Source organism: Homalodisca vitripennis, chromosome X, assembly GCF_021130785.1.
Source record: "Homalodisca vitripennis isolate AUS2020 chromosome X, UT_GWSS_2.1, whole genome shotgun sequence".
Taxonomy (NCBI): domain Eukaryota; kingdom Metazoa; phylum Arthropoda; class Insecta; order Hemiptera; family Cicadellidae; genus Homalodisca; species Homalodisca vitripennis.
This window is the reverse complement of record NC_060215.1, coordinates 72,412,629-72,425,000: the sequence shown is the minus strand read 5'-3', so window position 1 is coordinate 72,425,000 and position 12,372 is coordinate 72,412,629. Positions and strand designations below refer to the sequence as shown.

Here is a 12,372-nt window from a genome sequence, read left to right as displayed (position 1 = left end):
AAAGATCAGCCCTAGCATTAGAACCCTAGCAAATCAAAACAATAGTTCCCCCCCCCCATCACAAGAAAATAGACAAATAGAGGACTGAAAAGACCACTGAGATGTATTAAAACTATTCAACCTAAAAAATTAAACACAACAGGATAGCTAATAAAATTGAGAGAATTAGTGCACAACTGAACATCCTTTAACCTCATTTAGTGTTCTCACAGAACATGTGTCCAAAAAAAAGAAACTCTAACAACACCAGGTTTATTTACTACTCTTTAGCAACTGCATTTTGCAGTGAAATTCATAAAGGGAGGTGTGGCCATATACACTAAAAACTCATCTCATTAACAGCAAAAACTGACATAGTTGACTTAAAAGGACACTGGATTGAAATAACCTGTGATGTAGTCCCACTAAAATTCATTTTAAGAAAATAACACTATGCAGTAGGAATCTACAGAACACAATGTAACCTAGACACAGAACAGGAGAAGTAATCGATGAAGTCCTAGAACAGATTTCTGCTGAAAAACATCCCACTATACTCATTGGTGATATAAACATGGGCTGAATTGATAGAAGGAATGACCATCATTAGCTGAAGAATATACTTAGTAGCCTTAATTGATCTCCCACAAACCAGAATAACACCAACACACTAGGTTAAATTTGGCTTTGAAAAAACTCGTCTTGAATCAGATGACCACGGACTGATGTTGTGGACATGGGTCTAAGCAAGTAGAATGAATGGGACTGAAAGTATATTTTCTTTGTAATGTAATATATGTTATTATGTAGAGTAGTATTAGTTTTAGTTATTTTAATTATTAAATAATTTTAAGATTATAAACAGATTTAAGTCCTTTATTTAAAGTTTGTTATTGACGATGGAAGGTTTGAAAGGATAACAGGACATTTGCAAACGTTATATGTTACAAAATCCTCTTTGTCAGGTGGGGGAGGTATTAATACATACATATATAAAGAACAGAAAGAAGAAAAGAAAGGAAAGAAAAGGGTTCAAACATACCCAAAAGCTGCTTGGAGTCTGGTCCAGGCGTTGTCACTACACAGGATGCAAGTCCCGATCACAATTCACAAGCATGAGAATCACAATCACACATCACATCTGCACAGGCTACAGTGAGATACTAAAGTTAGTATCAGAGTTACTAACTCTTTGGACTAAAGTTGGTATCCCACAGTAGCCTGTGTGATTGTGATTCTCGTACTCGTGAATTATGCTCGGGACTTGCATCCTATGCAGTGACAACGCCTGGACGATACTCAAATCAGCTTTTAGGTATGGTTGAATCCTTTTCTTTACCTTATTTTCTTATTTCTGTTCTTTATTATTGTATGTATTAATGTTCTTTATTGCTGTATGTATGCACTAAATCAAACATGTCCCTTAACTACGATAAAGCAGAAAAGAAAAAGTAACTATGATAATCACTGACCGCACATAATCGCTTTCTAATAGCTCACAATGCATACTTTGCAAGTGGTACGAATACCATACAAATATTAAAAAGGAGCATGACTTGCAACTACAACATACAAGAAAACAAATCATATCGCTAAAATTACAGAATCCAACAATAGATATAAAACTATCTGGAATACAGTTCACTCTGAAAGAAAACTAAAAGAAGAAACTAACTTTGAGGTTAAAGGACAGGAGAAAACAAACCCAATAGATAGCAGATCATTTAAACAAAACAAACCCAACAGAGATAGCAGATCATTTAAACAAAACAAACCCAACAGAGATAGCAGATCATTTAAACAAACTTTTTACAACTATTGTAGACGAGACTATAACAAATAACAGAAATTTAAAGAGAAATTTAAAATTACCAATCCTTCATACAACCCCCCTCTCCACCCCTCCAAATCTGGTATTAGCATCAACGTGTTGGCAAGAAATATCTAAAATCATCAGATCAGTGCATCCTAAAACCTTAGCCGGATATGATGAATATATCTCCCAAATTATTAGTTTTGTAAGAATGAACTGATAGGTCCCCTTGTAGATATTACAAACAAGTACTTTAGTTTAGAAATCTTCCCCTCAACACTAAAAACAGCCAAAATATATCGGAAATTTAAAAATGGTTCTGTGTCCCAAGCAGCTAACTATCGACCCATATCGTTAATACCCACGTTCTCTAAAATAATTGAAAAAATAGTGGCTATTTAAACACCCCTCACCTAATGAACTGCTGGCTATCAACACGGCTACCTGATTGGAAAATCCACAAGCACAGCATTAATCAGCCTAATGGACTTACTATTAGATCAACAAGAAGAAGGAAATACATAAACTGCTTTATTCTTAGACTACAAAAAAGCCTTGGTCAAGAGTATGTAGTAAAGAAATTGAACACCCTAGGAATATGTGAGACTGCAGTCATGGTTCTCCAGCTACCAATAGAAGCCAACTGGTTGAATTAACACATGTAATAATTGGTAAAAACAGAAAAAAGTCAACTCGAAACTTTGACACATCTCATGAAAAGTACCACAGGGGTCGTTCATGGGACATTATTCTTTTCATACTATTCACAAAATACTTCCCAACATACATGCAAAGCTATAGTGAAACGCTCATGACACAGTACTACTGCTTGGTAGACCAAGAGATGACAAACCTGAAATAGAAAGTTATATTGCCCTAAACATGGCACAACAATGATCTTGTTGTGAACGAAAGTATAACCATGCAGTTAGTTCTGAGTAGTCAACAGTCAAATATTTTTTGTGCAGTCCAAAAGTACATTTGTATAGCAAACATCAAATAACTAATAATTTTGACACACGTCACATCGAACTTTACTTTGAACATAAATTTTGACACTCACTTTGCTCCATTTATCGTCAAATTGGGAGTAAGTCTTCTGATTGTGCTGTCTCTCAGTTATACGCCGTAAACTCATTCACTCTATGAACCGCATTCGAAATTAAACAGCATTTCAAACAAGATTTAAGTACTTTAAGAGTAGGGGAATTTTTAATTTCATTTGACAAGCTGTTGATAAGATGAACGCTGTCTATGGGGGCAAACGTTCATGAACTACCTACCGTCCTGTGACTTTCACTTCAGTAGTTTTCTCTGCCTCTTGTCTCGTACGAGTGAAATTCTCGTCTGTTGGTCAAGGCACATTTCAACATACAATATGACGTTATATCTAAAATGTAGAGACTGTGCAGAGTCAATAGTTGCAATCTTTAGAAAACTGGCCTGCATGACTCTCTTCATTGTAATTTTGCAATGATGGTTATCGCTTGTTTTTTAAGTTTAAACGCTCTCAAAAATTGGTTACTTGCACCTGAACCCCACAGCACTAGTTCATAGGTGAAATGTAGATAAATCAAGCCATCATTATAACTTGAATAAGGCAGTATTTAGCTAGAGACCTCAAAACATAAATGCCTGAGGCTAATTTGGAGCAAATGTAATCAATATGAACGTTCCATGTCAGACCTTGATCAAGGTAAATTCCAAAGGAATTTTGAGGAACAAACCTCTTCTATTATGACATCATCCAACACCATGACAGGGCCATATTCACAGTCTGTTGAGCACAAAGAAAAATTTAGAACATTGGATTTTGAAGAATTTGTTTTTATTTTAGATTGAGACTGTGAAAATACTGGTCACAACTGTTTACTGCAACAAAAGCTTTTTGTTCTAATACTGATTTTTTAGTTTCATTAAAACAAAGAGTCGTTTCATCAGCATACTACACGATTCTTCCATATGGTAGTGATGATTTTATGTCATTGACATAGAGCAGGAAGAGAATAGGACTGAGAATGGATCCTTGAGGGACTCTATAAATCATTTTTATTGAATTAGAAACATGGTTTGAAATTTGGACAACTTGAGATCTGTGACTTAAAAACGAATAAAGCCACAAGTGAAGCACACCTCAGATGCCATGGGACCTCAGATGCCATGGGACCCCAGCTTGTCAAGCAACGTGAGGTGGTCAACACAATAGAATGCTTTAGATAAATCGAGAAACACACATAATGTGTGATTTCAACCTTCTACTTAGGTCAAATAAGAAGAAATAGACAAATTCTTTTGTCTTGGTAGTTCACAATGTTCTACTTAGAAAAAGTAAGGACACCAGAAGACTACCTGAAATGGAAGAAGTCGCTACTACAAAATACGTTGGCATAACATTAGATGAAAAACTCTCATGGATAGCACACATCAACTCTGCAATAAATTAAGTACAGGCCTGTTTATAATAACACAAAAGAAGAATGTAAGTGACATGATGACAAAGCAGTGTATCAAGAATTGTTTGAGTCCCACTTTCAATTTGGTATTTCGGTCTATAGCAGCACTACAGCTCAAAACATGCAACACATTCTTGTTCTTCCAAAATGGGCAATGTATAATCTGCAGCCTAGAGAAACCTGTGGAAGAGCATTTCAAGAATCAAAGATTGTCACAGTGGTTAACTTGGACACTCTGAATGCAATAACTTATGTCCACATTAAGGAATCAAAAACGGCTAGAAGTAGATCGAAAATTCAACATAACAACACCAGGCACGTAAACAACTGCCTACCTGTTCATCAACTTAGTTCTACAGAAAAGATAACAAGCTATATTGGGGGTAAGCTGTGGAACGCCTTGCCATATATATGGAAGAATAGCAACAAGTAGCTCTTTACCAGAGACTTGAAGAACTGGCAACATCAACCCTTTTATACTATAAATGAATTCTTGTAATACAATTTTTAAAACTTAACTTCTTAAAATTCATTGTTACAGTTACACTATAATTATCTTGATAATAATGTAATAAAGATATTTTTGACTTTTATTTTCACCACTCCAAGGAGCTAATACATATATTCAACAAGATAACAAACGGGACTAAGAATTAAGAATATATGTTAAGCCTTAAAGTGCAATATAGTTGCTGCCTAACTTTGAATTAGTACTCATTACTTTTCAAAAAATGAAAACTATATTTTCCAATGATTCTTTGTTTTATTTTTCTATGTAACAAAAGTAAAGGTATATTAATATATTTTCATTCTTTTGTTTGCCAACAGTGCATGAAGTATTGAATGCCCCTTGTACAAAATTGTCAAGATCAGAATCGTCCGGATTCACCATTCCTAAACTTTTATTTCATAAGTTTTATATGTGCAAGTAATAAAAAATCCCAAAGAACACAGCAGTTACTGTTCAACTATTCGCACCTTTCCCAAAGGTTATAGAGCAAAACACAACAGCTGATTGGCATGGTAATAGTTGCAGCAATAAACACTTAAACAAATTCTGTTTCTCTGACACTGTAAATAGTTGGTCCACTTTTCCAGGCTAAACTGACATGTCACAAAATACATTTGTCTAGAACAAAGCTTAAACATTTTCAGAGTTTTACCACAAGAATTCAGCAAGCAACAGATAAAATAACACACCACTGTAACTTTGATAATGCTACTGTCCAGACAGTGACAGTTTGGGTAAGACATACCACTTTCTGAATTGTGGCCCTCAGTTAACATGTTAAACGGACATCTTTGATAAATTTTAAAATGCATATAGGTCATGTCAGATATAATTTTAAAAGTCTTATTGAGCCTAAAATAATTATATAAAAAAATAAATTTTAACAATCTCCAAAACTTGTGGCTACTTTAAATCTTAAACCTAGCACTCTTCTAGAAACAGACTAAGTATGATATATAGTTAGTTATCTCTTCAATCTTCCATATTTAAATTATCCCAATAATTAAAAAAAACTGTTCTTTATTCCATGGATTACTACATTAAAGCTACTTACTTTCACTGGCTTCCCTATTTAAACTAAAATTACAAGTAACTGTCAGCTTATAAATACTCAAAAGGTTTGTCCAGGATTGTAATGAAAAAGTAATATGCACACAATTCAGCCAATTGAAAAATAGCAAATTAACAAGAGACCATGAAAACAACAGACCAGCATATTATATTATCCTCAGTTAAGAATTCACTGAGGGCAAAAATTACTACACTGAGATATCTGTTGTACCTTGTGTTCATTATACATATTTAAATTTGACTCATAAAACAGCTTTTTGAATCAATATGTTCATAGTTAATCTAAAAACATAATTTAGCCCTAACAGGAAAGTATTAGGTAACATAGCAATCAAAATATAATATATTTAGTGTAATAAATTATTAAATTCATGGGCTTCTTCCTAAATCTTTTACATTTGAAACATACCAAAAGTCCATGTGTTATTCCAAATACACTTTGTTCATTAAACTCTGTATCATGTTTCCAGAATCAGGTTTATAAGCAAGAAATTGTACTCGTACTTAATGAGTTCATATTTGTTACAGAGTAGGCAGGTTGTTACTGTTATTTAGCTTATACTTGTTTGCGGAGGAGATTTACGTGAAAGTCCAGTCTGGTGAGTTATATCCTTATTAATGCAAGATAGTAATGAAATTCCACAATCTGTTAAATTCTTTGGTTACATGATGGTGGGAGCTGAAACCTCATACCTACAAACTGACATAAGTAAGGGTTTTCAGTCTACTATTTTCAACTAAAATTTATTAGGTTAATTCAATTATAAGTTCATAAAAATGTCTGTTCTGGTGTGTTCGGTTTTTGTTCTACAACTTCATTTTTATTTTTGCACATAAAATGCAATACATTTATGAATTTGAACCACTTCACATAGGGGTTGCTAGTTCCTTCATTTGTTACAAGACCGCATGTAAACTAACAACCCTATGAGTACCATTTACTTCTCTGTACATGCTGTTGAAAAATGCATAAAGCAATCATAATATTGTTTCTCAGTTGTGGACACAATATCTAATATTTACAGTAATTTTTTTGTGGTTTATGAAAATATTAGTTTTTAGGATCACCCTTAGATGATTGTGGAAAAACTTGCTGTTACACAAAATGTTTTTAAACAAGCCCAAAATATACCAATGACACATTCAAAATAAAATTTAAACGAATCTGACACATATATAAAACTTAAATAGCTATAAGTACACTCTGGTGTTGTATTATATTGGTATTTGTATTATTGATAAAAGCAACATTGCTGGCAAGTCCAAAACAATAATGTTACATGTCAATTCACAAATTGTATTTCGGGATTTAAAACATTTGCTAGGTTAAGAGTAAACAACAAGCATTGATTAAGTGCTTGAACAAAAGATTGTACAAAACAGTACTACTATCTCAAGTCTTCACTAAAATATATACTTCATGGTTTTATATGATACATGAGAGATTATCAACTAGTTGAGTGTAAGTGAGGCTAATAATACAAAAAATACAGTTCATATAACTAAATGTAAGAGTATTTTGTACAATATTAAAAATATTCAAACTGCTACATACATTAGACTGAAGTTTTGTATTTTCAGCAATCCTTTTCAATTCCGGAGTTTCAGCTACTGTAGTTGCCTTTGCTTTTGGAATATGACTGAAAAATAAATTAAAGAAAGACTAATTAGACAACTAAACTACAATTGTACTAACTAATTACTATAAGGTAGGTGTCAGCTGACTGAACTAATAGTCATGATCCTCACAACTCCCAAGTTTGCTGATAAGTCAAACCTTGATACATTAAAAACCTAGACAACATGTTTTTGTGTTTCCTTGTAACAAAATTTACTAGTTTTTATTTATTTATTGGCAAAGCATCATATTGCATCATACTAACAGTACACGATTTGTCACTATATTATTTTAATGTGTTATGTACTGTAAGTATGTCCTTTATTGCTGAATCATAAAAGTGGATCTTATAAACTTAACTAGATCATAAATATGTAAATTTGACGTATTTTAAACTTCATGAAAAGGAATTTATAGTCACAAAATGTGATCAACAGAAAGTGTAACAGTTTCTTTTCATAAATAGGTGCATATATGACAGATCTTAGTATTTGGATAACCTAATACATAAATACAACTAAAAGGAATATCTTCAACCAAAGAGTTCAAAGTGTTATTAAGTTTGTTGAAAATAATTCTGCTAGTGTTGTGCAGCAAAACTACAGATGATAGTAACTGGATAATCATAGTAAGAACTTAGTGTATGCAGAGAAAATAAGTAATGTGACTCCTCCTTATGGGAGAATTGGACACACTAGTAAAAATGTCAGCTGAAATGTTAACCCTCTCCCGGTCGAATTACCACAACGCTCTTCTGGTGCTACTGGGCTGAGTTCTGCTCCGTTGCAGAAGAACAAATTAGTGTTTTTATTATTGAAAAAACTCTATTTGAACAAAACTGTTACATATTATATATCATTGTAAATGTTATTAAATTCTCTATAATATGGTGACATTTGAACAATTATTAAGTCTATAAGGTAAACTAAATCTAAATGAATACTCATTTGTACAAGAAATATTTGTTTGTATTAAATTAAAATAAGACTACATATATTGTACAAAGAACTGTAAAAACAACATAACAATATGTAAGTAAAACACTAGCTGCAGAACCTTACAAATGAGTCTGATAATTCTATAAAATAGCAAAAGATGTTGAAATGAATTTTAATGGATAACTGCTAAATCACTGTCAATGAAGGGATTAACAAACCTTTCATATATTAACTCCCAGATAGCAACACTAAGCATAAAAACAAGCAATGAATGAGGACAACAGTAATTTTAATAGATATTTCCATTAGCAATTCCAAAAGTAGCCATATGATGATAACACAAAACAGTAGATTACGATCGGTGGCGATTGGACGTTAGTGCCAGTCTCCTGGCCATGGCGATCGCCCAGGAGAGGTTAATAATAAGCACAGGGAGAGAAGCTGAATGTGCGGTGGATATATATATATATATATATATATATATATATATATAGAAATGTAGCCTATCAGAAGAGAAACAATAAGGTGTCTATGAGGAGATAGACGAGTTGTAATCTATTAGCTTGTCTTAGCCAGGAAATTTTTAGTAATAGAGTTTAGTCTCCTACACTAGTTGGAATGGTACTCAAAGAGAGACCAAAGCTCTCCATCTTCAACTGAGTACACTGTAACACGGTAACAGCTTAATCTGCTACCTATCTGTGTGTGAAGAGAGGATTAGATACTCCACCTAGTCAAGCTGTTTCGTCTCTTCAGACACAGATAGACAGCAGATTTCAGCTATCACTGTGTTACAGTGTATTCAGTTGAGGATCGAGAGCTTCGCTCTCTCTTCGAGGAGACTAAACTCTACTACAAACAAGGTGTCTATCTCGAGGTGTTTTAGAGCTTAAACAAATTTAATCATGTTACCTTTCATTACATTTATTTGATATGGAAATATATTTGTTTTATTGAATAAAAAACACTCAAATCTAGGAAGTTATTTTATGGACACCCACTATATTAATGGAGATAGAAGGAAACATTCCTCCTTATGCATCATCGCACTTATTTAACAGACACCCCAAACAAATACTATTAACCTAACTCGACCATTATAATTACAATCACTTGTTTTAAAATGTTTCTTTCATCAACTTATATTAAAACATTAAATCGGAAGGAAAATTTTTAACCAAGAACTACTACATTGCAATACATTGAATGTACATAATGTTGTTTTTGAATTTATTAATTTATCAATATTTGTTCAGAACTTTTTACCATGTGGTATTACAAGTCAAAATGACTTAGATTCCATCTTGAAACTGAACAATCTGCAATCATTAAAATTGAGTTTATATTTTAAACACAAAATAAAGTGACTACTCAAGATAAAATACTCACGCCTCACAGTATGGTTGTTTGTTGAAGCCTTTGTAGTTGCGCATATTTAACGTCATGTTGCACACTTGACATTTGAAGCACTGCTTGTGCCATACCTAAAAAAGATTAAGTCAGTTTAGTCAAAGGTACTAATTTTTTAAAAGTAAGCCTTTAAACCACAACTCATATGCTATGGTATGTAAACATTAGACATCAGATATAACCATATAAGGATTATCAAGAAACTTAATAAAAGGACTTTTAACACAAACCTCTAGTATATATTTTATAGTAATATAAATGTTTTACAATTAAAAATAGTATGGTTGTTTCAACGCTGGAACATTAGAAATTTACCTTTCACCTCATATTCGTGCCAATAGAATTTATAGCAAATGAATTACAATATTTAATTGGATAATATTACCCTGTCACAGAAAGGCCATTAGAGAAAACCCAATGGTTTAGAGTGCATGAGAAGAGCTGTTGAGCCACAACCTGACATTGTTGTTCTACAGATGGTAATCCTCAATATTAACTTTGTCCTAAACAACCACACTAGTTGTTAGGAATAGGAAAGCTGGCCATGAAGGAAATCTTTAAAATACCAAAACTCATTTCTAAGTGTCATAAAGGCAGTTAGACACACTATTCAGAGATGGTAAATGTTCTTGTTGTTCCCTTTTGCTCACCTACTGACAGACTGCCAGATTGGCATTGTCTTCGAGATTCTTGATGGTCGTAATGGTTCAACCAAATTCTTCATTCTGTGTCATTTGTGCATCTTGTTTCAATTTAGCAAGGAACTCTGAAAAGTCTCGGTTGAAAAGCTACCAAACACTTTCTGCTCCATTCTTCATGCTGGTATCCTGTTAATCAATCGGAACTTGTAGATGGTGAAATAGTCATAAACCAATGGCAGATGTCACCTTACTCCTAGCATCGATCTGACTTTTGTTAAATAAGCACATGTTACATTTAAAGAAAAAAGTTTCTGTGCACAACATATTGGACGCTTTTGAGATTTTACATGAGACATTATGTATTTATGTTTATGTTCTCTCAGATATATGGAATAATTACAACATGACTGCCTAAAAGATGACCCTGAGCAACCAAATACAATCTCCACTCCTGAGTATTTCTATGCAGAATGATCTAATTAGGCCACAAACTTAATGTGACTTGTACTTTGCAATTATTTTAGTTTTTTAAGATAAGACTGTTCCTTCTCAACCACTTTCTAAATTAAGCTGTTGACTTAAAATAAACATTTCCTCTGAAATGATGTTAGTAATATTTAATAATTAAAGACATAAATTATGTTTATATTTAAATTACTACATCTTACTTTTAAGCTAGCCTATTTTTATGAAATGAAAAGACCATATAGTATTGTTAGTTGGTTTATACTTAGAATCGTAACTTATTGACTAGTCTATTGTCATTCCTGTAAATTGTGTATGACTAGATTTTTTTGTTGAGTAAATAAATATATTCGTCTATGCACACTTGAACAGTGTTTTAAATTCAGATGGTAGACGATCAGCAAGTATATTTTGATTCATTAAAATTAAATAGTTCAATGTTTTGTGTTTCTTCAGTATAAATTTTTTTAAATAATAAAAGACCCTTATATGGTTTAAAACATGTTTAATCTAGATTAGTCTTCTCAAATTTCTTAACAGAACATTATTGAATAAATAAAAAATAGTGTCGAGATTAACTTGACTTGTAAAATTGTTTTGATGAGTACTTCATTTTATTATATCCCTTTGAGATCAGCATTAAATTCATATTACTATTTTTTTACACATCGCCTTGCCACAAAGGTAGCCGTTAGGTCATTAATTTATGACTAGGCCCTGTCCCTCATCTTGAGTGGCCTACTATATTGATCAAATATAAAATTCAATCCTTATCCAGTTGTGGCTGGAAAGTGTAATCTCTCTGCCAAATAAGTTACTACATTAACATTTCTATATTTGCAGCACATAACTATAGTGAACATCTTTAAGAATTCATTTTTATCCAACTGATAGTGTCATTGTAGCTGCTATAGTGTATCCTATCTACTTATTTAAATACTAGTGCATTTTGTAGAGACGAAGCTCAAAGTATGGAAACGAGTTTATATTACGTTGATACTAGAGGCCTAATTGAGACGGTTAGATTTTTAGTTTACAAATAGAAATAATTTTAAAACCGATCAACCTATAACTGAAATAACATATTACTTGGCTTGTTTGGAAATAAAAATTATAATAATACTAATAAACATTGTAATTATGTAAGGATTTCATATAAATCTCTAGTCATAAATACTGCCATTTAAATCCAAATAAAAGTAACGTACATGGTTACGCAAGCGCTGAATGGTGACGCAGAACACAGCCGGGCATTATGCATGGCCCGGTGAGCTAGGAGTTAAACCACCTGAGACTAAATCCGAACTGAGCAAGAGATAAGTTTTGGCCACATAATGATAGTTTTATTAAACTCTTAGAGGTTTGTCAAATTGTGGAAAACTGCAGTATGAACTAAATAATCACCAAACAATATCTACAACAGATTTTTTTACATGGGTTAGGTACTATTATATCAGACATGTATTCATGCAA

The 12,372-nt window shown here is 32.7% G+C and overlaps 1 protein-coding gene across 2 annotated transcripts in view; it reads right to left on the bottom strand.

Annotated features, from left to right (window-relative positions):
- LOC124369194 (LIM and SH3 domain protein Lasp) overlaps positions 1-12,372 on the bottom strand; it is a 45,082-nt gene that overhangs the window by 25,924 nt on the left and 6,786 nt on the right. For both annotated transcript variants that reach the window (XM_046827011.1, XM_046827012.1), the window contains exons 2-3: positions 9,773-9,867; positions 7,383-7,467 (exon numbers count right to left, since the gene is read on the bottom strand). In XM_046827011.1, the coding sequence (XP_046682967.1) occupies positions 7,383-7,467; positions 9,773-9,867 (180 nt within the window). The remainder of the gene's footprint in view (positions 1-7,382; positions 7,468-9,772; positions 9,868-12,372) is intronic.